General features: G+C 34.6%; 1 protein-coding gene across 1 annotated transcript; it reads left to right on the forward strand.

Moving 5' to 3' along the window:
* Positions 1 to 15951: 15951 nt before the first annotated feature.
* LOC138310021 (uncharacterized) lies at positions 15952 to 16937 on the forward strand. The gene is made up of 2 exons (XM_069251173.1): positions 15952 to 16027; positions 16588 to 16937. Exons 1-2 carry the CDS (start codon positions 15952 to 15954, stop codon positions 16935 to 16937), a joined length of 426 nt encoding a protein of 141 aa, XP_069107274.1.
* The last annotated feature ends 9515 nt before the right edge of the window (positions 16938 to 26452 follow it).

Raw genomic sequence — 26452 nt, forward strand, 5'->3', positions numbered from 1 at the left:
CTCTGTATAGGTCATTAACTACAAGTTTACAAAAATACGACTTATAAAAAACCTTACGCAACATTTTGATGTATTTTGCACCGCATTAATGGGAAGCCGTCCTTACATTACCCTAACTAATAATATGACGATAATTTAATCAAACAAACAAACAGATGTATGGATTATTGTCGCTTTAATTCACAGCTTTACTGAAATGTATCATAACCGGGGAATTTGGTTCTGCTTACTTTATCGCTACATAATATTATAATTGTTTAAACCGCAGTTTTAATGATACGGGTGTTTGCATGATGATCGGGGACATAGTTGTTTGTATTTGGTTGTTGGTTTAACAGTTAAAGACAAATAGAAAAAAGACAATCTGATCCCAAAGTAACATTTAGCCATATACGATTTATCAATTTTATTATATATCATTTTATCTGTTTATCAGTTTTAGTGATACGGGTTTTTGCATATTGAACGTTGTTTGCATTTGGTTTGACAGAAAACACTAAGTACAACCAGTTCGTATGCCTGGACCCAGTTTCACAATCATTCATTTTGAGGTATCCCTTAATGAAAATGAAATTATCCATAGAAAAGCATTACATATTTAAGGTAGGCTCCAACAATTAATTTTTCTCCTCAACTTTAACAATGCTTTTCTATGGGGAAATATAAGTAAAGACATTTCTTAAAGTTAAGGAATATTCATGAAACCGGGCCCTGATAATGGAGAATATTTGGAATCTCGTAAAATTTTGTCTCGCATTGTTTACGCAATACGCTCTTACAAAGTAAACAATAACTTAATACGTAAAAGCCTGCCTGGAGATATGTATCACTTCACTGTCGTAGTATTAAATACTACACGTTATAAAACGAAAAGAAGTGTTTTAAACGTTAATTGGTTATAAGGCCCATCGTTTTATTAAGTCCAATGACAGCGAGTTATGTATACAATTTCCTACCTCTTTACAAAATATCTCTATGATTTCAGAAAATGCCATATACAATGTATTAGCGTTGTGGTTCCTTGTTATAATGGTATTTTCGCCCCTTTTATAGTACTATCACATTGAAACACACCACCAGACGTCGAACAAGTACATTCCTTTCACATTACCCTGAAAATGGTCAAGCCAGCCTTTTTCTCTTCATGCCGCACGATTAGCAATACAAGAAGCTACCACTTGTTCAGATTATGGCGTATATCAGCCTTCCCAACATAGACTAGCACTCTGTTCTCAAGGCCAAATGCATGACAGTGTCGAGGGAGGCGTTAGAAAGTTTTTGTACGTGATAGTATCAACCAAAAAACACACAACCTCATCAATTATTTTACATAAGGTTACACAATTACCCCTTAAGACTCGTAACACTCTTCAAGATGTTTATAACTATAGATAGACATGAGATTATGGTAGGTTTTTTCCTAGATATGTGAATAAATAATAGTGGAACAGTATTTAAAACCAAATATAGCCTACAATTCAAAATTGTACATATATAAAAATATCAATTGTTTTATGTTGTTATGTGCTAATGTCACTTGGGACATAAACGTATTGAAATATATATTAGATGACAGACACATATCTTAATCAATAGAAAAAAGCGCTAGTCAAATATGATAAGGCGACTCATAAAACCACGTATCGGATCTAACCTTATTATTCCCTAGGCAAAGTTGGAGATAAGTTAAACAATAAAAAGGTATTTAAAATTTTCGTTTGGCTTATAAAGGTAGAATATGTTTTTCCTTTCGCCATTTTCTTCTAAGAAGAAGGCTGGAATCCACGTAGCAAGTATATATAGATATGCTTAGTAGCCTTCTGTTTTGGAACATGCTTGCATCATGCCTGTTGTGCGTTCAGATGTGTAAGTAGTAAAGATGCAGAACAAGTAATAATTTAATTATGAAGTGATAACGTACCTAAAATATTTGAAAGCCTGATCTAATGATGGTAAAGATCATACTTAGACGTTTTAGTATAAAAACCATTTTAATGAAATTTCCAAGGAATCTCGAATATTAAAAGACATAATAATAAAAAAAATATTTATACTCTAAAGTAAACAAATTGCAAAGGGTGCAGAAAGAAAATAGTGGTCCGAGATATTCGCAATAGGAATAGTTTAGCAATTTTGAATATTTATCATTAAGATTGGTTTTAACAGCTTTGTTTGTTTGATAGATGTATGTCCGTTATACAGCTAGGGTCATGTGAGGACGGCCTTCCATGTATGCAGTGTGTATAGTTTATGGACTGTTTTGGAAGACTGCGGTATATCCGTTTTGTGTCTTCTTGTACTATGGATTTCTTGTCCTATTTATAGTGTTGTATCACGGAAACGACACCTAACACACCAAGCAACAAACCCCACCCGGTCACATAATACTAACAACGAGAAACCAGTCGCCCAGTTTTCTTAATGCCGGCAAAGCGCGATATTTCTCCATTTGAAAAGTTCTCTAGTCATTTATCTGGCATCTCCAGAAATTTAGGATCTGTTAAAAATTCAAATTTGTTTTTAAGAAATAGAAAATATAATTATTGTAAAAATGTTAAGCCATTTTGATTTTACCGTACTGGTTTTTTTACTAGGAGAAACAGCACGATTATGCCGGATTTTTTTCCTAAAAGAATTGATTTATATTGTCTTTAGATAAAATAGTTTTGTATACAACATGGATTACCATGTACTGTATGTGACAATATCAGTATCAGCTTGTCTGACATCTTTATCTGTACCTCCTGTTAACATATCTATTTTATATTTTTCCGCAATCTGATTAAAATACAGATCCTTATAACCACTCCGTTCTCTTATCCAACGTAGTGATAATATGGATCTGTATTTTAATCAGATTGATTTTTCCGCGTCTAGTTTTCAACGATAGATAGTTTCGAATTACCAAAATGTTTAAGATACATGTAACAGTAGAGTGTATTGTATTTGTTCACAAATAGATGTCTGGGAGCCGTTATTGATTGTTAACGTGACAGGAAACGCCTCTATGTCTCCGTTGGATATTTGGAAGGAACAGACCAATCCCAAACGAGAACTCAACAACTGAACAATGGATTGTAAACGTAACCGAGACTACACCCTTTGTGTCCGAGCGAATTAGCACTTGGGATACCATCAGACCTGATATGGTAAGATTATTGTTTATTTAATGGGGAGCTATACCTTAAAGGTGAAAGTTACATAATCTATCAGGTATCGTTCCATATAATTCGCACCATGATAGTTGTTTACAGTGGTCATAAGTTACATTTGTGAAAAAAGAATACCCAGATATCTTTTTCATTTTTTCGCAATTAATGCAAGGTAAAATATGATTTCCAAATAGACCTGGTTGCAACGACACAACAATATCTTTTTGAAGTAATACAAGTGTTTCGGTTGAACAAATCGAGTTGCTGATCACTATTAATGTATACTTTGGCGCTCATTGCTTGTGAAGTAATCGACAGCTGGTAAAATTGCTGTGTGCAGCCTATGTTCGGTGTGTCAAAATTCGCACAAAAACACTGCTTCGTCCGACGTCGTGCACCTTCTCCCTGTCCGAAACGTTTCATGTTTGAAACTTCAGTTCCAGTTCTACAAGTGCAATTAAACTGAAACTTGCCTGAAATAATCCTGACATTGTTACATTGTTTCGACAAAGTGTTAATGCATTCCGGGTTGATCCAATTCCAAGGAATGCCACCATTCCTCCATATTTAATTAATCATTGCCAAGGTTGTCAATTGCCCGTTCAGAAAATTGAGCCGCTTGTTTTGGTATAAAGACTTATAAACAGCCAAGGCCATTTAAAGAGAGCTGCTCATGTGTGCAATAGGTCTTGATGTATAAATGCCTGTATGTTTAGGGAGCCTGTGGTATATTCGTTGTATAGCGCCTTGTAATAATCGAGATCATGCCCTTTTAACATATAATCTAGATATCTTTGAGAATCATACATAGTTTCTGATGCTTTTTAATGCTTCTGGCATGAAATATGATAATATACTATATTGCTCGTGTCTATTCATCTTGCACCGCGTTCAGATTTCAAATGGTAACGATCATCATCATATTACAGCCGTTTGCTATTGATATTATTGCGTCACATTCACGGCTTCCGCATGAATGTATCTCCTGCTGGAGATGAAATGCATGCTTGAGTGTTTATTTGTTTCGAGCAATGTCGATGTTTCAATTTTGTTCAGTATCTTGATAGCAGAACCTCAATGACGTAAACTATAGATACACCAAATCTTTGTAATTCCATTGGGACAACCAATCATCATGTCATCCCACTCCGTTTAGTGATTCAATGATCAGCAGGTGTAGAGTAGAAAATGCATTTGATCTGATGTATAGGTGGTATAAGGCCATTCGATGACCTCTCGTGGGATGGTGCATATCTTTTTTGAAGTTGTTATAAGATATGTATTTTAATCAAATTGTATCATCCCACTCCGTTAAGTCGTTCAATGATCAACAGGGATAGAATGACAATTATAAATTTCTGCTCACAAGATAACGTTACTTATCTTTATTGGGTTTTTTTATTATTCAATTACCGTCTTATTAACAGAATTGGTGAGGTAAGGAGGGTATATTTTGCATGCTGTGTGTTGCGTGTATGAATTTCATGGTGGACGTAACCTATGCATGGGAACATAAAGACATTGATATACATAGTACATTGCACACAGGGGAGACTCTATGACCTTAAATGAACCTTCAAATTCAAAGCGTGAATATTCGGCTTTCGATATCACAAAAACAGGATGTAATATTATATCTTCATATTAAGTTCATAATCCTTGGAGAAATTGTTATCCTTGAATAATCTCTCATTACAGCTAGAAGTCCAGGCAGTCAGGTACAGGGATGAAGAAGTACACGTCTTGCAGTCAATCCTCTTTAACACCTCCACGGTTGCCTCCAGCAGTTTTTACGACTGGATGAGAGAGGAATATGTGTCGGACCCACACAGATATACGAGAGTGATGGAATCACCATATCAAGATCAGTCGTTAGTATCCAGTACCGTAATACAATTATCACTAATGACACGATTTAATTCATCAATTTAAGAGTTTGGGCAGTTCATTATGATAAAGGAGTTATTTACATTAAAACAGTGAAAACGTATTTTTAAAGCAAGGTACTCAGGGTGAAAAATTGTTCTACAGTGTATTCGAGCTGTTTAAATATATGTCATACTGCAGCGTCCATAATCCATCACTATTCGACTTCTTCTTTCCACTGATCGTATCTGACTGGTGGCGTAAAAGTAAAAGAAATATGAAGAAAAGTTGAAAAGGTCTAGGTAGGATGGTGACAGAGGAACAATATTTTAAATTGAAAACTGTATGGTGTAATTAAAAAAAATCGGCTTTGTGCGGTGGGGGATTGAGGGAGCTGCGAGGGGATTGGTAAAAAAAATTATTATAATTAAGTTAATAACGTAAAAGTGTGACAAAATGCAATTACAACTTGATTAGTTTTTTTTCCTTTTTCTCTATAATAATTTTCTTTTTAATTGTGTTGATAGGGGCGTTGGTGCTTAATGAACTGTGTAAACATTTCATTATGTAAATGTATTGCCTTATAATGATAATGGTTTCATTTTCGACTATATTACTATGGAAATGAGTTTTTATTAACAGAAAATGGATTTAATTCCGCTTGTCATAATATGTCAAAACTTTTAAGTAATCCCTGCTTTTCCTCACACTCCCATAATATGTGTGTAATAGTTCCAGGCTCAGTAGTACAGAGTACACAAAGAGGGGAGATAACTACTCAAAAAATGAATTTGCTGCCAAAATATGATGGATTAATCTATATTGGAACCACTGTTTGGTACTTGTTGTAACATTAAATGGAAATTATCAAATTTTACACCAAGTTTCATAATCTTTATTGTTATCTCCCGCGAAACACCTTAGCAGGGGTATTATTTTAGTGTCCGTTCGTCCGTCCGAGATCCTTTTTTTCCGGGCAATAACTCCAAAACCGTTCAATGTAGCTCCTGTCTGTTTACATCATAAAAGTGCCCTGGTTGTACATTTTGCTATTGCGGACCTTCTATTTTAAGAATGTTTCCGTTATCGTGGAAACTTAGTCAAAAATACCAAATTACTATTTCTTTTTGTCTCGGGGCTATAACTCCAAAACCGTTCAACGCAACTACATGAAACTTTCTGTATATATCAGACAAATACCGTAGTTGTGCCTTTTGTTGTTGCGGACCATCATTTTTTTTTTATTTTATCTGTTTCCATGGAAACTCGGTCAAAAATACCAAATTACAATTTACTTTTGTTACCTTATGTTATTTATTTTTTTTCCAGTTTTACAATACTTGCATACATTTTAACGCTTTGCGGCTCCTTGTTAAAAATTATGTGTATATAATGTGTATATTATGTTAATCGTGTGTATATATGTCTAATAAACACAAACAATAATATAAAATAACTAATTTTGCTTTAGTTACATGCGCATTCAGTACTTCATTCGATAAAGGACATATATAGTACTAGGAATTTTTTCGGGATGCAATTAAGTATTTTTTTATTTTATATTAATATTTTTCATCTTGAAGTAGAATTAGAAGCTCAATCTTGTAAATGGTTGTAATGATGTAAAGTAAGTAAATTTTGCAACTGAAGAAAAATACTTAACTGTCTGCTCTTGTTATGATAATGAAAAAAATACCGTTTGTCAGCGATGGAGCATCCTTAAGAATACATCATGTAGAATTGAAATTTATACTTACTGTATATACTTCATATTTGTTTTTTTATAGAATGTCAATAATCAGTGAGACAGTGTTAATTCAGTACATTGTTCAAAGTTTATGTTATTTTACACTTTTACATAAGTTTTAATATTTACTTAATTTACCTGGTAAGCGTTTAAGGCCTATTAAGTCACGTGTTTAATCATAAAAAAGAAATATGATAGACAATTGACTGTTTTGAAGGTTAAGTGTTCCACCAAGACTAAATTGTAAATAAAAAATACAGTAAATACTTGCCTAAGGTTACCCTCTAAACAAACAAGTAATAGTTTTAAAAAAACATACCTCACCATGCTATGTTGAAAATTATTACTTTTTAATAGAAAAAAAACTATATGCTATTGTATATTTTTGACATACGTTTTAGTTATATATTATTATCTTAATCCACCAGGTGAGCGTTGATTAAGGCCTAATGATTCACTTGTTTGATAATTAAATAGATGTGAGAGACAATTGACTGTTATTTATAGAATACGTTTATAAACGAAGGAGGCATGTTGTCTTCGTTAGAACAACTAACAACAATAGGTCATATTTTTGTACAGGAAATGGAGTATGTTTAGATATAACTATGAATCGACTATTACTGTGAATGGGGTAGAAACAGTAGTTAAAGGAGGCATGGCACTTATAGTGGACACTCGGGATGTTTCGGGAAGAGACAGTCTTCTGTTAACATCACACACCCGGAACATCGGAGCCATTAACGGTAAGATAGAATGCTGGTCAAAAGATTCCTTTTTGCTTAATTCCGTCAAGGTTATTGGCTCTGTATAAGCTTTCAAACAGTTCGGTGTGTTTTAGATTTCGCTCTATCGGTGTGTGTTAGATTTCGCTCTATGCACCAGAAATAAATTAATTCATTCGTACTTGCAATTGGCATAAAGTTCGGATGTGAATATGTTTGCAGAATTTTAATGAAAGTAAAAAGTCCAACAGTGCAACATTTTTTATCTAACAAAATAACATTTTCCCTTGTTATGTATTTAATAAACATTTCTACCGCAACGATTGTAAAACTAGGGTGATAACTATGCAATGATTCGATTTTATATTGTTTGGACGTTTTTATGTGCGTGTCAATGCAGGCTATCTAATTCGTTGCATTCAATTTACTTAATTGTGATTAAGTCGAGAGCTACTGATGTATAGCCAAACTTTTTAAAGAAATCACTCAAGAAATCCACAAAATATTTTATGACATGTGGCTGCTAAAACCAGACGCAGTCTAACCATAAGACAAATAAAGAGTTCAAATGTATTTTGGTAAGTAGCATGTACATTCACAATCTGTATACAAAAGGAAAAAAAGTTGAAAATAAACAATAAAAATATACAATTTTCGTAATTTAGATTTGGTTCGCCGCTGGTCGCGTAAGACAGACGATCACTTAATTATTTTATTTAAATATATAGTGATATACACCATGGAGACCTTTAACTGACCGCTTATGACAGTTGGCCGTTTATTGGAGGTGGCAGCTTAGCTGGTTTTACTATATTCTGATAACACCCAACTTGACCACTTTGTTACCATGAAGGATTCTTCAATACTGTCCATGTATATGTGCTGAATTTCGCGATTGGCATTATTCCGGTAAATTCGCAGGACCACCCAAATTTGCGAAGTTTACCAAAGCCATGGTTTTACATATTATAGCTAGTCGTCTCAATAACGCTTGCAAAGGTTACTAAGATAAATTCGAGAAAATAAGCCCCCACGAATAACGCCAACACAGTAAATCGCGATATGATACACCTGCAACATTGAAAATTAAATACAGTACCATATTCGCGGTATTTGTGTATGTTCGGCCTTCAATGATGAACTTCACTTGGCATTCTGATATTTTCTTACAATGACAAACCATTTTAATCACAACATTTGATCAAAGAAGGCACTCTATAATAGAACTGATATTTTATCGATAATATATATTTTTTTCAGAAATTGTTTCCAACCTTCACTTGCATACGTATCAGTCGAGAATCGATGCCGACGAGACGGACTCGCTTGCTGTCACTCAAGAAAGAATTAGTTCTCACAACCACAAAATAGTTCGCAAGATACATAGAGTTGGTCATCACGGTGAACTTTCTAAAACATTTTTCGAGATGGCCGACGGTGTTATCGTCAAGAACATACGGTTGGCAACTTTGCAAGTGGACCCAATTTCTTTCATAATATATCTAGGTCTGAAAGATGGAGATACAATGGAACGATTAGTACAGGTGAAGCACAATGATGCAGTGTTTTTTGACATTTAAATGTCATAGTCAGCACGTACTTGGTAGTTATTGCCTTTCATGGTATTAAGTTGAAATTTGAATTTAGTATTTAAAAGTCTCTTAATGATGCGCAACCGCCGACAGAGCATAATATTCATTATTTGAACAACAATTGGTGTTTATTCGTGTATATATATGTCTAATTAACACAAAAATAATATAAAAATAATTTAATTTGCTTTTGGTGCATGCGCAATCAGTACTTCATTCCATATAGGATATAGTGCCACGGAATATTTTTGTGATGCAATTAGTTATTTTTTCATTTTTTAACTTGATTGAAGTAAAATTAGAAGCTCAAACTTTTCAATGGTTGTAATGGTGTAAAGTAAGTAACTTTTGTAACTGAAGAAAAATACTAAATCGTCTGCTAATGTTTTTGTCAGTACAAAATACCATTTGTCGGCGGTGGAGCATCTTTAACTAGTACAATAAAACTAGAGATCATAATGAAAAGTTCAGAACAAATTGCGGAAATCAATTTTTAAATGTAGCCTAATTTAGAAAGTCCTTAACAAGGTCAAGCTGCTCCGTACGGCGAGTGCGTTGGAATTACACAATAGCTTAAGATTTACCTGTGTATCTTTCTTTTCATTTAGCAATGCTATTGGTTTGACTAGTTTGGATTCCGGACATCACTATACTTAGGTTAACATTTTCTTCTGTGTCTCACTGCCACAACATTACTCATGATCTTAGGGTTAGCGCTCGCCCCTTTAAGACCGAATCCGGGATCTTTAACGTTAACTTAGCCAGCAAAATAAACGTGACAAGAACCTATACATATGGTAATGCTATCCAATGGTGGCATGCTTACAAAGGACGATTATTTCCCTGTATTGTTTTTCGCCGCGTCAATGACATTGTATACAATGTATACTTAAGCCTATACATAACGGTCGAATAATTTAGAAAGTGGTTTTAAAGTTGTGCGGTCTATGCAATGTAAAAGTATTATCATTTTGACCTAAAAGCATGTATTAAAAAAAATAACCTTCGCATAATTTTCATATGTTCGCTTGTTTCAAACCGTTTTGTGTTGAACTATATACAGAAGCTGATGCTATGGCTGTTCCGTTTATTGAACTTGGTGACGTCAACACTAGCACAAGTGGGAATTTCAAAGGAAATATATGTATAGTTTTGAATTTGAATGACCGTGACCGAAATATAACTAATAAACTGATACTATATTGGACATAGAGTTGATATACATCACATCCGCCAGAAAGATGAAATTCATGGCGGCCTAACAGGCGCCATTATATTTATCCTCCTTACACATGAGCTTCATATCAACTGTTTGTCCAATCTGGTAACAGATTATTTCTTAAATATTGTTTCAGAATAGACCATTTGCTACCAGGTTTCGAAATCCTTCCAGTGGTAAAGGAATAGCAGTTGATTAATGACTATTTCTACATACGGACAACCTTAATTCATTATAACAAACCCAATCCTTTTTTATTGTTGTGGGGATGTAAAACGTGAAAAGTGACATGGGCAACTGATGCCTAATTCAATATGTTTGCCTTTTTCAGGATCAATGGTCTTTTGAGTCTAATTTCGATATGGAATTCTTATACATTGACATACAACCATACGGAAACGGCTTCATTACCGACTTGAGGATCAATATTACGTATTCTTGTAAGTACAGTATGGTAGCTATTGTCAATCACTTAATTGTAGCGGGATACGAATGTTCGCGGAAGAGCTTCAGCGTGTTTATCAATAAAGAGTTTATATTAATATACGATCTTCGGTAACAACCCGTGATTACGAATGCATGTGTTCACAAATAAGTTGAAAATAGATAATGTAAGAAAACGGCGCGGCATTGTAAATGGGGCACTTATTAAATGAAGTACTTAAGTAAACGACTTATTTAAGCCGAGCATCTATATTAACGTAGACCGTCCCTTACGTTTGTAACATCGCTTTCCGGATCCCGGCAAACATATTTTATTTCTCCGTACCCACCTACTACAACTCGCTTTCGATATCCGCAAATAGTTCGTCTGCCAGCTTTCCGTGTGTTCACTTGACGTACCAATATAAAGGTGTGAACTGTGTGCTCATCGGTAAATATAGTATAATTTTTAAGATTCGTGCATGAAGTAAATTCCAAGAATCATAATGGTCGCTAAACAATCACATGACGGGGATCCAAAATGAAAAACTTCGCATCAGTTAGGCATAGTAACTGAACATAAGAATGACCGTCATGCTATGTATCTATGTTTTTGCAGGATTGATATTAAATCCCACAGTATATCAATGCTGAAGGAAGTTGGCGATGTTTTAAATGCAAACATTCGAGTTTTGAACTTCGATAAGTACGAATCGTAACATACCGGTATACTAATTTTCGTCCGGATACGGACAAACAATATACGGAATAACAATTGCTGGAACATATTTTCATTTTTTTAAATCTTTACTTATGATTTGAAAGATGCTACTACGTAAAATAATTCATTTTGATACAGTATCACACAGAGCAAAATATTTGTCTCAGAAAAGCTTATATATTTCCTGCTGAATACGACTCTTTTTGAAAGTTTTAGGTCAGGCCTACATGTAGTTTGCAAACTTATCTTATAAAACATAAATAAAATCATCAAAATATATTAATTATGTTATTTTGTATGCTCCAATAATATCATAAATATAGAAAACTAACAATGGTAAATGAATAACATCAAATGTTGAAAAGTGCTACGGATTTCCCTATTTTAAACGTTTTCAGGCCAAAATTTAAGAGGTATTATTTAAATCGGTCATAAAAAAAAAGTTCAGAGAGGTATAGTTCTTATTGGCTTTTCTTATTGCAAATAGGTCAATCTTCATAGAAATTCTAAAAAATCGATTTTTCTTGAGATCATTTTTTCAGAAGAAAAAAACATGACTATTTTGATGCAATTTTTCACTAAAATTAGGTCCAGAATTACTTTTGAAATAACGATATTTTGTTTTATTGTTACAAACCCAGCTTATTTGAGCAATCTGATTAAAATACAGATCCATATTATCACTACGTTGGATAAGAGGATCTGAGAAAATCCCATTAGGGGTCATGTCCAGGTGACCTTTGCAAATGGCCAATCAAATTGCCGCTGGCAAAATTTTGACAGTGAATTTCAGGGGACGAAATAGTTTGAAAATCTGTCAGAATTATTTCCGTGTATGTAGTCATCTCGCCCAAAGAGCACAACAAAGCTAATCGTATATATATGTTGGGGCGAAATAGCGTTGTCAATTGATATAGCAACGTGCAGAATATGCATTTGATCTGAATTACACGTGGTATAAAGGTCATCCGAACATGACCCTTAACGGGATATTGTCAGATCCTCTATTGAACGGAGTGGTTATAAGGATCTGTATTTCAATCAGATTGCTTATCGATATAGTTATGAATTAAATATTTCCTACTGAAGGTATGAAGATATTACGAGCATCTTCTTTATATGTTAAGTGAAGTTACAAGGAGAAAATATTATTTATAGAAAAAAAACTTAAAATCCGTAATATGAAGTCGTTAATATATATCTTTAAATAACCCTGGAAGAAAAATTAACCCGGTGACCTACAGTGACTTTGATTTAACTGTAGTCAAATCTGATATTCAATTTTGTATCTAATTTTAAATGTTAACATTTAATTTAAACATGATACATATTTTTTTACGTTTTCTGTGATGTAAAGTCCTTCTCGACATAGCTGACTTTTGCTTCCATGTGCCTGAGGTTTGCCGACAGGCCAAAGATGTGTAAAATAAGAGACATTTGTATTATTTATATTTGATATTTTCTTCCCCTGTATGACAATTGTTTAAAAGGTTTGTTTGGGTTTTTTCATTTTGATATCTACAGATTTACCTTACGATGTCGCCGATTACTTTGTCATTCAAGGACGATTTGGTAAGATATTAAATTTTCTTCACCCTGACCAAAGTCAACTTTGACCATGATCATTGCTCTATGCGTAAATTCGTTATCCAATGAGAAAGAGGTTTTAGCTTGATTTAATGTTTAATTAATTGTACAGTGAAATAATACAGTTTCATAATTACCTTTCTACATGTACATCGTCCGTATGAATTCGAATATTTCTTCCCATGTTGTCTTCTACTATTTATACTGGCAATCACTTTATCTTCGTGAGATATAAATGTCAGCGTAATTTAAATTATTTATTTGTTATTTTAAATGTTTCGCGAATAATTATATACGCTTTACCAAGTGTAATACGAGTGTTACATACAATCAAGTTTAAATAAAGTCAATTATTATTATAATGCTATTATAACGTATGCAATAATGCACAAGTATGAATAAGAACCCCTCATCGGCATGTTGAAAATAATGAAAACGCGAAATTTTTGAGGTTTACAATATGTATGTACAATGAAAAAATGGATCAGGAAAGCCTTGATCATTTCTTTTTGAATAGCAACGTGTAACGAGCCCCCAGATATCGTTAATACGGTGAGGGACGGTACCGGGACTATTGTGGGGTCCTTACGGACTTATAACTGCTCCTCAGGGACTAGTTTGGTATCGGGCTCGGACCCTGCTACGTCACACTGTCAAAGCAATGGGACCTGGTCATTGGCAAGCATCACATGTGAAAGTAAGTAGGTTACATACCAAATGCATAGAAAAAATGTCGAAATAAAAACGTGTCTTGATTATAGAAGATACTCTCTAGCAACACCTCCGTATGATTGTATGGCAATCCTCGAGGCAAACATTGTATGCAGGAATATTTTATTTGTATACATTGGACAGGTTATACGTTCAGATTTAGAACATGCATATAAAATAGGACATCTTTGTAAGGAAAGAATAACTAAGAATACTCGTGCATGTAATTATTAACTTATCTGGTATTAAACATAATTTACAATATAAATGTATTTCATGACAAAATAGTTCTTGTCTATAACAACCGCATGGGCTTTACAGGACTATTATATACAGCTATTGTGATTTAAAATCCTTACGCAGTCTATCTGGTATCAACATAAGATATTTTGTCAGCTAAGTTTTTCTCATGTTTCGGTTCGTGCACATCGGAGGACTACTTCTTAAGAATATGATAAAAGTTGTATTTTACTTCATTGAATAAAATGTGTCATAGTAGAAATTGATCCTCTGATGCGCTCTACAAAAAGTGGACTTTTTATAATTAACTATTTTCAAAAATTTGATCATGTTAACGTATACACCAATTTACAAAATCGATTGAGTGTTGCAGGCATACCTATTTATGGCAGTTATTATTCGACTCTGGTTCTATATAAGCACTTTTTCTCTTAATAAAAATGTGTGTATTGTGACGTAAGGAAATATCGACAAATTATTCCACGTATCGATATATATCAAAGATATTTCAGATGTCTCTTGGTACTTCTCAGTTATTCTATCATTTTCTAATAGTTCCTTGTGGTGATCCTGTCGACCCAGCGAACGTTGCGGTAATCTCTGGGACAACGATAAATGGCAGACCTTATCGGACCTACAAATGTGCTCCCGGGACGAGTCTGATTTCTGGGACAAGTCCTATCAAGATTGTCTGTTGGGATGGAGTCTGGCCGCAGGCTTCAATAGAATGCGCAGGTATTTCAGTTTAAGAATATCATATTTGAAGGAGTTTTCTTATATCTATATACATTATTCAGTTATATAAATAAGCGACTATTGTGAGTGTACTCGAAATGACTAAAATGAAAACCATGGATAAAAAGTGAACCTCAAAAAAAGTATCCTAACACATGGGTAGTTTCGGCTGAATCACATCTTTAGTCCTCACTGTGACTGTGTTCTGTTAGGCACCACATGCTAATCTGCAGTGGATTCCAGTCACGTCATCCGAAAATACTAATGAAGTGTATAATATGCATGTTAATATTAGATGAAGATCAAATTTGGTGCTGTTGGAATCCATTCTTTTATAAATGTCAGTCAGTCGAGTAGAAATGTTATGTCCGTCAAGAACGAAGCAGCCATTTCAACAGCCGTCTCCTGTGTCGCCATGACGACAGTTGCGACCAACTCACAGTGATACTGACGTCAAAATAAACGACTTGAAATTATACATCATCAGCATTACTGTGTTTGGTAACCATACGTAGTGAAGATGCACCAACAATGTAAGTATAAACAAAATAAATATATACTATTTCTGCGTTGTAGTGATTTCAACATCGGCTACACTGAACACAACATCAGTCTCAACTGGTAGTACTAGCGACATGACAACGTCTTCTGAAACATCTACACCGCCGTCGGCATTTGCCCCGTTTCTCTCGGGTCGGTCACTCTATCCGATACGACGATCAGCAGCATAGCAACGACAAGTGAACCGACATCGGATCAAGTTTTAGGGGGTATATGTTTACCAAGTACACATCTGCCAAGAAATATTGCCTGGTTTTCTATATAAACTCACATACCACGTAGTGTGTGGTCTTCTTGTAAGATATAACGTTGTGATTTGAGACCTACAAAAATAAGATCTCAAGGTTTTAAAGCTATGTTAATATCGTTATACATTTATAATAAATGATAGTAATGACGTCATATTCGATGTCATGTCCGATGCAGCCAATGAAAAGCACTCCAGGGCATGTTATACCAACAAAAATATTACAATGGTAAAACCACTGTATCCCAATCGGATTTAGTACAAATAGAACGTTTAAGTGAAATATTGTTACAGTTCTACATTAAGTATGACGCGAAATAAGAGAGAGGATTAGAATATAACAGATTGATATTTATTGCTATGAAACGTCACATTTTTCAGATACAACCATTACGGATCAATCCGTGTCTGGTTTACCCGAGACAATGGCAACTACCATATCAACTAATCGCCCGTCTTTGGATAGGACGGCATCATTCCCCAACACGTCCGTAGAACAAGGTAATTTTTTTTTTTTTTATGACGTCCTGCATTTGCGAACGTAACGTGAGATTATTTTCAGACAAAAAACCCTTTCCTTCGCAAAATTCTGACGTCACAATTGATGCCTCACCACATAGTAGACACTTCTTAAACAAAACGCCATAATTGTTATCACAAATGTTAAGATATCAAAGATATCTGGTGTCCTATGGTATGCATGGACAAACAATTTGTTTGGATTCATGGTAGGTACGCATTTCATCCCTTTAAAAGGAACTCAATTTTATGTTGAGTAAGAAGTTAAATGAGGTATGTATTTCACTTTCGATTACCCGGATGTAATATCGGAAGTGTATTAGAATGACAAGCACCAGTGCCCGTCAGTTGGCCATTGACATGTCCATGTCTGTGCCTGGGAATGAACCCCGGCTAAACAGGTGAAAGGCGAGTGGCTCAACAAATACACTATCCATTATGTCTTTTTAACAGAAAAAGACTAAATTGCATAAACATAAATTTGTTTTATAACCTACCATCATAAGATCACTACACATATCATTTCCTCTTCCTATTTGCAGAATGTCTGAGTTCATGCCCGTGTAAATCTGTCCTGTGGGGAAATATAACAAGCCTAAAAGATTTAAGTCCAACAAAACTCGCTGAACTAAACAAAAAGATAAAGCAACTGAAGTCCCAACTGAGCGTTAACAAGACAGCATTGTCGACGTACAAAGCTAAGAAGATATCTGCCTCCGACGACAGGAGCTCTGCTGCAGGCATCGGGACGATCGGTATCGCCATTATCGTCATTGTAGTTTTGATGATCGCCATAGCGGATGTGACGTCATTCCTACCTTCAAAGCACAGGGTCCACTCTACTTCATGTAGGGCAAGAGGAATGAAACAACGAATGGAGTCCCGCATGTAGAACGATGTGGTATGTGACTATCAACATGTAAACAATGTTCACCTTAATGACACATGTGACTATCAACATGTAACAATGTTCACCTTAATGACACAGGTTCTACTTTTTAAATACCAACTATTCTATTCATTCATATGTACTTTATGAAAACTACGGTATGTTAGAAGAACAGGGGGAAAATGCACATGGTTCATGTCGGTATACGGGATCAGAAATCGAACGCAGGTCCCCGATTCAAAAAATGACTGAATTTAGGAAGCATGCTCCGTCAGCTGAGTCACAGAGACCGTTATTAATACTATTAACAAAACACACCATTCCGCTCTTTTTTCATATGTACCATATGTTTCATATGTACCATGGCGACTTTTCGGCAGATGTACGCAGAAAATACCAAAGTGAAGTATCAATAACTATAAATTACCAATCAAACGTTTGTACAACCTGACTGTCGTAACTGTATTGTCTGTAAAACATTGTTTACTAATTCAAAGATATATACCAGTAATTGTACTTTTACTAGAAATGTAATGATGATTTTTTTGGCATTTCCTAGGTCGTATATTGTTTGTGATATGTAGATATGTGGATGTAGAACTCAAACGCAGAATTGTAAGTTCAGTACGTTTGACTGAGTACTGCTGGAGTCAAATGACACACATCGTAAGAACCGTGACTTATATATAGGCCATGGGCTAGGAGGGTCCCACATGCACCCCCCCCCCAAACCTCCGAACCAATATTTTTCTGAACCCTTATGACCCACTGATCACAAATCCAAATGTTAACATTGCATAAGTTGGGATGAACTTCCGGTTATGACGTCATCAAGATGGCCGCCATCTCGAATTTCACTAAAAATTGAAAAATAGTCATAACATTAACATTTTTCAACCGAAGTAGACAAATGAGGTATCAAAATGACCACAATAGAACAACAAATACATATCAGGACCAAAAAATCCAATATATGTAGTGATTTCTACACAGGAAATGAAAAAATCGGATTTAAAGCTTTTTCATATTTTGTTTGACGCAGCAAAAATGTTTCCCAACAACAATCTATTATTTCTAATAAGTTTTTTGACCACTTATCAATAAGTTTAAACAACAACAACAACAAAAACCAATGTTAACATTGTATAGGTTCCGGTTATGACGTCATCAAGATGGCCACCATCTCGAATTTCACTAAAAAATGAAGAATAGTCATAACACTGATATTTTTCAACTAAAGTAGACAAATGTGGTATCAAAATGACCACAATAGAACGACAAATACATATCAGGACCAAATAATCCAATATGTGTAGTGATTTGTACGGAAGAAATAAAAAATAAGCTTTTAAGCTCAAAAATCGTGATTTTTCAGCAAATTTTTCATACTTGGCTTGACGCAGCAGAAATGTTTCCCAACAACAAATTATTACTCGTAATCAGTTATTTAAACTCCTATCAATCAGTAAAAACAAAAACAACAACAAAAATATATAGAAATGCAAAAAAAAAAAAGAATTATTGTTATACCCTCAAATTTTGTAGATTAGCAGCGTCTCAAAAATAACACAACACCTACTGATAGCGTAACAAATGTAACCTAAGCTAAGCCTGTGTTTCCGTTAATATCATTAACAGTTCCCAAAGCGTTTGTGTCTTTGAAAATGAGCACATTCATTGTTTTTTTCCTATGCATAGCATAAGCAAAATGTCAGATGGTTACTACAATGTCACTAATATGTCTTTCACTGGTTCTCAATGATACCATTATCATTGTGCGTGCTTTCTCGCCTCACTGACCTATCCACTGAAGAGACTCGGCATATCTGGTAGCTGGTACATGCAGTCCGAATCAGAGTACTCGAGATATCAGTATCCAATTCGTCGAAAGCCAGATCGACGTCTTCGATGTCTGCATGTGACACTGCATTACCAGTGTTGTTCTAGCCTTTTATGACCCATCCATGGCCAAAGTTCATATCAGGAACAACAGGTTGAGGGATGTGGGATCTCTTTCATATTCTAACATATCGTACGTATATGCTGTTTCAGACTTCTCCGGCATAATGGAAATTACACCAGATGCACATTCTTCCAATGGTGGAATTGGTTCTCCTTAGCACATAACTCCATAAATCGTATGAAGTACTATTCATCAATCGTGTGGACCCTCGTGCAACCATAAATGGCAGAGGTGATATCATCGAGGTCATTAATGAGGGCATAAATGTTAAATGTTTTTCATTGGTCTGACTTTTCCCACTCCCTTGAAGGTGCTCGTTGTGTCACATCTGGTGTTTGCGCAAAGAGACCATTGAAGACTCTCCAGTAAAAAGTTCTCGAAAATGCTTTCCAGACTTGGCAAAGAGTGAAACTTCACTGCAGACCTCATTTATGACCTCAAAGAATCCACCTGTGCCGCCTATGGTCACTGAGGTTCACAAGAATGAAGAATTGTGCTTCATACGAATTAAGGAGAACCAACTCAACCCTCCGTAGAATGTTGATCTGGTGTCTTTTCCATCATGCCTGGGAAGTCTGGAACATCATATACGATATGTGAATCTAGGTGAGACGAGGTTGGAAACAGGAAGAGCTCCCACATCCCTGAAGCCGATGTTTCTGATCTTAACTCTGACCATGGACAGTTGACAAGTTAGAACCACGATGGTAACCCGGTAATGTAATGTCACATCAGGTCACCGAGGTCGAAGACGACACTCTGGCGAGAAAGCACGCACAACGAAAATGATTAGCATTAAGAACTAGTGAAAGAAATGTGTGACACTGTAGTAACCATCTTATATTTCCTTGCGTTATACACAGGAAATAAACAATGGATGTGCTCATTCTAAAAGACACAATATGTTTCGAAAAGTGTCATGGTATTAACGGAACTTTAATTTGATACCCTATAGCTATTAGTTAGCGTTTTGCTGTAATAATTCAGTTTGAGAGGCTACTAGTCTACAAAATTTCGAACATGAAAATGGATTATTTTGAAGTCCCACTTAGATATTCATCCAACTTTAAATTCAAATTTGTTAAGATATAAATCGTCAATAGCCAATGTTATATTCAGGAAATTCCAAGACACCAGGAAACTGGAATGCCGCATCCGGTGATGTTTTGTAAACCAAATGATGGTATAACAATTCTCTTTTGCATTTCTATATATTTTTGTTGTTGTTGTTTTAACCGATTGATAAGAGGTCAAATAACTAATTGTGAATAATAATTTGTTGTTGGGAAACAATTTTGCTGTGTCAAGCCAAATATGAAAAAATGCTGAAAAATTACCATTTCTGAGCTTAAAATATTTTTTTTTCATTTCCTGCGTTCACATCACTTCATATATTGGATTATTTGGTCCTGACATGTATTTGTGGTTCTATTGTGGTCATTTTGATACCTCATTTGTCTACCTTAGTTAAAAAATGTCAATGTTATGACTATTTTTCATTTTTCAGTGAAATTCGAGATGGTGGCCATCTTGATGACGTCATAACCGGATTTTATACGATGTTAACATTGGTTTTGGTTGTTTTGTTGCTTAAACTGATTGACAAGTGGTCAAAAAACTTATTAGAAATAATAGATTGCTGTTGGGAAACATTTTTGCTGCGTCAAACAAAATATGAAAAATTTGCTGAAAAATCACCATTTTTGAGCTTTAAATCCGATTTTTTCATTTCCTGTGTAGAAATCACTACATATATTGGATTTTTTGGTCCTGATATGTATTTGTTGTTCTATTGTGGTCATTTTGATACCTCATTTGTCTACTTCGGTTGAAAAATGTTAATGTTATGACTATTTTCCAATTTTTAGTGAAATTCGAGATGGCGGCCATCTTGATGACGTCATAACCGGAAGTTCATCCCAACTTGTGCAATGTTAACATTTGGATTTGTGATCAGTGGGTCATAAGGGTTCAGAAAAATATTGGTTCGGAGGTTTGGGGGGGGGGGGTGCATGTGGGACCCTCCTAGCCCATGGCCTAATATATAAACCTAAATGTTGGTCGTATAATTCATGTTAAATAATACATACACATCGTTAATATTTACAGTGTTACTCAAAGTTACTCTTTACCATGCAGATAAGACACACACCAATCAGTGGTTGATTGCAAAAACTGGATCCATATGTGTTTACAATTCGGAGAATATACAAAACCTGTAAGATATTCGGAGAACATGGTGTAATTATTTGTAGATTAAAAAATCCATGCATATTTTATAACATAATGGCCAGATGTCATATAATATGATCCAACATAACCTATCATTGGCATTCCTGTGTTATAGTAGTTGTTTTCCGTCAAAAGTAATTATTTTAAAATTTTAAAAATATGATGTGAATCAAAATATTTGTACATTGACTTAATTCGTTTTTAATTTCTTGATTATCATATCTGTACTAATAAGTTAAGGTTTTGAGTGATTATCAATTGGCTTGTTAGTTTTAACTTTGGATGTCTCGATAGTCATCCTCTATATCAGAGGCTGTCTAGTACAACAGGTAACCAAATCAGTGACAAAGAATATACATACGAAGAAGTTCACCTTCATTTCCGATCTACGCCCCAAGGACGGCGCATTATCGGAATGCTACTCTATAAAAGTAAAGATTTTAATTTTATAAAAATGGAATTTTTGTAATTTATAAAATTATAATTGTCTAGGTCTATTGCCTTTTGTCTCGTCATTGTATGTTAGGACAAGGCATTTATAAATTGTAATAACGTTTGCCTTATCCCTTTGACTTTTTTTTGATAATAGAATATGTTTCAACTAAAAAAAGTAAAGTTAAGTTTAATATAGAATTTAATTAAAGGGGTTGTCCGTTTGTCCTGATTATTATAACTCCTCATTAGTGATGTTGATATATTTATTTGTTAATTGATTTGGTGTTTTCCTATCTTATCCGCGAATAAAAATGCATTGTTTGTATGTTGTTCTATAACTAGGATTATAGGGATTTAGGGATTTAATTTGACAATTTCCAAAGTAAGCATGTCCGAGTTCGAGGATGTGGATGTGGGGCAATGATAGAAAGCGCAGGTATGTTTGGCTAGGCGATTGGGTGCCGTAGATCGTAAGTTCGAGGCCCGGATAGGGCATGAGTCAATAAATTGTCATGCTTTGTTAAATTGTGTTTCTTTGATATTTAATATTTACTAAACACAATGTATCATATTCACTATGTGTTGTTGATCCAAAGATTTAATTTGACAATTTCCACAGTGATCATGTCAGCATATCGAACCGACTATCACTTCGTCATAGAAACATCCTTTTTGGGGATGTGGATGTGGCGCAGTGGTAGAAGGCGCAGGTATGTTTGGCTAGGCGATTGGGTGCCGTAGATCGTGAGTTCGAGGTCCGGATAGGGCACGATTCAATAAATTGTCATGCTTTGTTAAATTGTGTTTCTTAGATATTTAATATGTTGTTCTATATATAGTTTTCTTTTATTTGAAGGAAATATTCATATTTCTTACAGCATGTTTTAATTCATATAAAATATTTTAAACATATTAAACATATGGAAAGAATGACCGGGATATAAATTCACTTATACATTAGATGTCATATTTTGACATGCATTGGTATGTAACACACATCGGATGTTCTAGCAAAGCGAATGGGTTCTCGTTAGCGCACCTTGATAGACATGCTTAAACACCCAATGTATGTTACACACCAATGCATGTCAAAATATCACAACCAATACTTATATTTACATTTATATAGTCATTCCCTTTATAAACAAGAAAAAGGATGAAAAATTAATCATGAAATAAAATAAATATCATTTGGTGGCACAGCCAATTATTTGACGGGAAAGATCTTGCAAATTCTAGTGTGTTGCCACGGAGAACCGACTAAATTGTAACAGTAGATGAAATAATCCCATCAATAAAACAGATATACAAAGATAAGTACAACATTTCAATCAATTTGAAACATTTTCACGAGAAAATATTTCCATATCACAATTATTTACACAATTGAGTTGTCGACATTAACATGTTAACTAATAATGAATTGTGATAATTTAAGGTTGCTTTTTGTAAAAACTGTAATTAAATCGACATAAAAACAACGCCTTCAAAGCATACAATAATAATGAAAAGCTCTTCTTGGTTTGTCAGTAAGATGTAAACTAAATGTAAACTCTTTAAGAAAACCTATAAGTATCACTAAAATGTCAAGTATCCTTTTTCAAACATGATAACTAAAACATTTTTGCATACATTAGCGTACCAGTACTTTACTCTGTTGGATTGGGTGACCGTTGCTTGTACCTGATCTGCCACCCTGCCGTATAATTTCTCTTATATAAAAAGAAATATTAGATGCCAGTGGTAACAGCTCATGTACATACATGTATATCATCAAACGTATGCCATACGTTTTCGGGAGAGAGGTAACTCGTACAGAAAGGTTTTGTTTTCATATAAGAAAAAAACAAAATTTGTTTGTGTGTGTTTTTTTAGTTTTTAAATGTAAAATTAAGGGGGAATCACTGATGGTTTTTTTCAATTATTTACACAATTTAGGTGTCGACATAACATGTAAACTAATAATGAATTGTGATAATATCATGTTGCATTTTGTAGAAACTATAATTAAGTCGACATAAACAACGCCTTAGAAACACGTAATAATAATGAAAAGCTCTTCTTGGTTTGTCAGTAAGATGTAAACAAAATGTAAACTCTGTAAAAAAAACTATAAGTATCATAAAATGTCAGGTATGCTTCTTCAAACATAACTAGAGCATTTTTACAGAGATTAGCGTACCAGTACCTTACAGTGACAAGTTGGAACTAAGTGAATTGTATTTCTACCTGATTAGCGTTCTACTACTTTACTCAGTTGGATTGGGTGACCTTTGCTTGTACCTGATATGACACCCTCCCACCCTGCCGTATAATTTCTCTTTTATATAAAAAAAAACATGTTGGATGTCAGTGGTAATAACTCATTTACGTAATGGATACTTTCCGAAAACCTGTCCATTATTAGAGAGAATGGATAGTACCGAGCCCGCAGGGAGAGGTACAATCCATTCTCTCTAATAATGGACAGTTTGAGGAATTTATCCTACTTAAAACCCATCATACCACTACTCACTACCTTGCGTACCCTGTTTCAGAAATGGGACATCCCATTTCAGGAATTTCACCTGTGACAAATAATGGACTAACAGTGTTGAGATGCATGCACAATCATTTAGTTTTACACCTTTGGAGGTATAACAGTGTTTTTGAATATGTCGGATAGTGATATTACCTTGCCCGGCAATCATTTAGGGATGTACGCAGCTGTGATTCAGATGATATAACGTTCTAACTGGAGTAATTGTTTGCCTGTTTGAAGTGACCTATTTATTCGCACAAGGACAGGTGCATTGTCTAACTTTACATCACAATACATACAAGCAAGGTGAGTTTTTCCTACAATTTAAACATAACTGTTTTTCCTAAAACTAAAAAAAAAATGACCATACGCATGTTATTGATAAAAAACATATCTGATTGCTATGATAGCATTGCACTGGTATACTGTGAAACCTGTCTAATCCGACACCACGTGGGAGCAACCTTGTGGTCAGATTTATTCAGGGTGTAGGAAAGTCAGATACTGTTGTATACTATTGTTGCTATTGTTGAATACGGAACAGTTACAGATAGGATAGGGAAAGCAGGTGTCAGGTTAGACAGGTTTCGCTCTTAAGTATATAATGTTTAACCATAATCATCAGATTATATGTTATAAGGATTGTGAGATATCCGAGCTAAAAGACTGCATTTTATCCCAACTCAGTCAAGATTCTAGAATTCCTATTCCTCGTCAATTACAAGTTTTAAAAATATGTAACAAATAATAATGCAAGACTCTAATTATGTCTTTTTTTTTAATTTTCAGAACAGTAACAGCTAGGAAGGGGAAGAAATGGAGGAGTGAACATAAATGTAAAATTTTGGATAGTCAAATAAACATGTTTGGTTTTCCTTACAGCAGCGTTTTTTTTCCTTTGTTCAAAATAGAATGTCCATTATTTTGGGGAATAATGGACAGTTGCCCTATAATAATGGACAGTGAGTTACATAATGGACTCCGAGGTGTCCATTATGTAATATAATGGTCATATACAACAAAGGAAACTTACCTAGCTGGGTTTTAAATACATGTACATGTATATCATCAAACGTATGCCGTACGTTTTCGGGAGGGAGGTAACTCGTACAGTAGGGATTTTTTTTCATATAAGAAAAAAAACATTGTGTTTCTGTGTGTGTTTTTGAAAGTTTTTAATCTAAAATTAAGGGGGAATCACTGATGGTTTTTTTTGCAATTATTTACACAATGTAGCTGTCGACATAACATGTAAACTAATAATGAATTGTGATAATATCATGTTGCTTTTTGTAGAAACTATAACTAAGTCGACATAAACAACGCCTTAAAAACACGTAATAATAATGAAAAGCTCTTCTTGGTTTGTCAGTAAGATGTAAACAAAATGTAAACTCTGTAAAAAAAACTATAAGTATCATAAAATGTCAGGTATGCTTCTTCAAACATAACTAGAGCATTTTTACAGAGATTAGCGTACCAGTACTTGACAGTGACAAGTTGGAGTTAATTTAATTGTATCTCTACCTGATTAGCGTTATACTTCTTTACTCAGTTGGATTGGGTGACCTTTGCTTGTACATGATATATCACCCTCCCACCCCGCCGTATAATATTTCTTATATATAACAGAGATATGTTAGATGCCAGTTGTAACAGCTCATTTACATACATGTATATCATCAAACGTATGCAGCACGTTTTCGGGAGGTAGATAACTCGTACAGAAAGGTTTCGTTTCCATATAAGAAAAAAAGCAGCTTTGTATGTTTTTTAATCTAAAATTAAGGGGGAATCAGTGGTGTTTTTTTTTCATTTACTTACACAAGTGTGCTTATAAAAACGGCAAAATATTCCGCTATTACAAAGAGACACAGTAGAAATATACCGCAACCTCACACACATTCATACACCACAACATATTGCACACATGGAAGACAGTCTTAAAAAGACCCTGGCTGTTAATACGACGCTAAACCTAGGAAACAAATCACATGACACACGCACATTTGCAAAAGTTACTTTTATTTATAAACAAGGCCCAAATAGTGACCCCTGTAATTATATGACTATCTCGATTCTGCCAACATTGTCAAACGGTTTTGAACTGCATGTTGCAAAGCAAATGTAGAGCTATCTCCATACTAACAACATTCTTCATGTGACACAATCAGGCTTTCTCCCGGGCCATTCCTGTCAAACTGCCTTTACTAAAATAACGGACACATCGCTATATGAACTGAATAAAGGTCACATCACCGATGTTGGTTTTCCTCGACTTTAAAAAGGCTTTTGGTCTATTTGATCATAAAATATTGCCACAAAAATTACAAATGTATAACTTTGATAAACATTCTATAAGATGGT

This window comes from Argopecten irradians, chromosome 16, assembly GCF_041381155.1.
Source record: "Argopecten irradians isolate NY chromosome 16, Ai_NY, whole genome shotgun sequence".
Lineage (NCBI taxonomy): Eukaryota > Metazoa > Mollusca > Bivalvia > Pectinida > Pectinidae > Argopecten > Argopecten irradians.

Bases quoted from the DNA above. Each gene is read 5' to 3' on its own strand.
- LOC138310021 (XM_069251173.1), top strand. From the start codon at position 15,952: ATGGCAACTACCATATCAACTAATCGCCCGTCTTTGGATAGGACGGCA. The intron at 16,028-16,587 runs GTAATTTTTTTT...TCCTATTTGCAG, and splicing joins CAACACGTCCGTAGAACAAG to AATGTCTGAGTTCATGCCCG.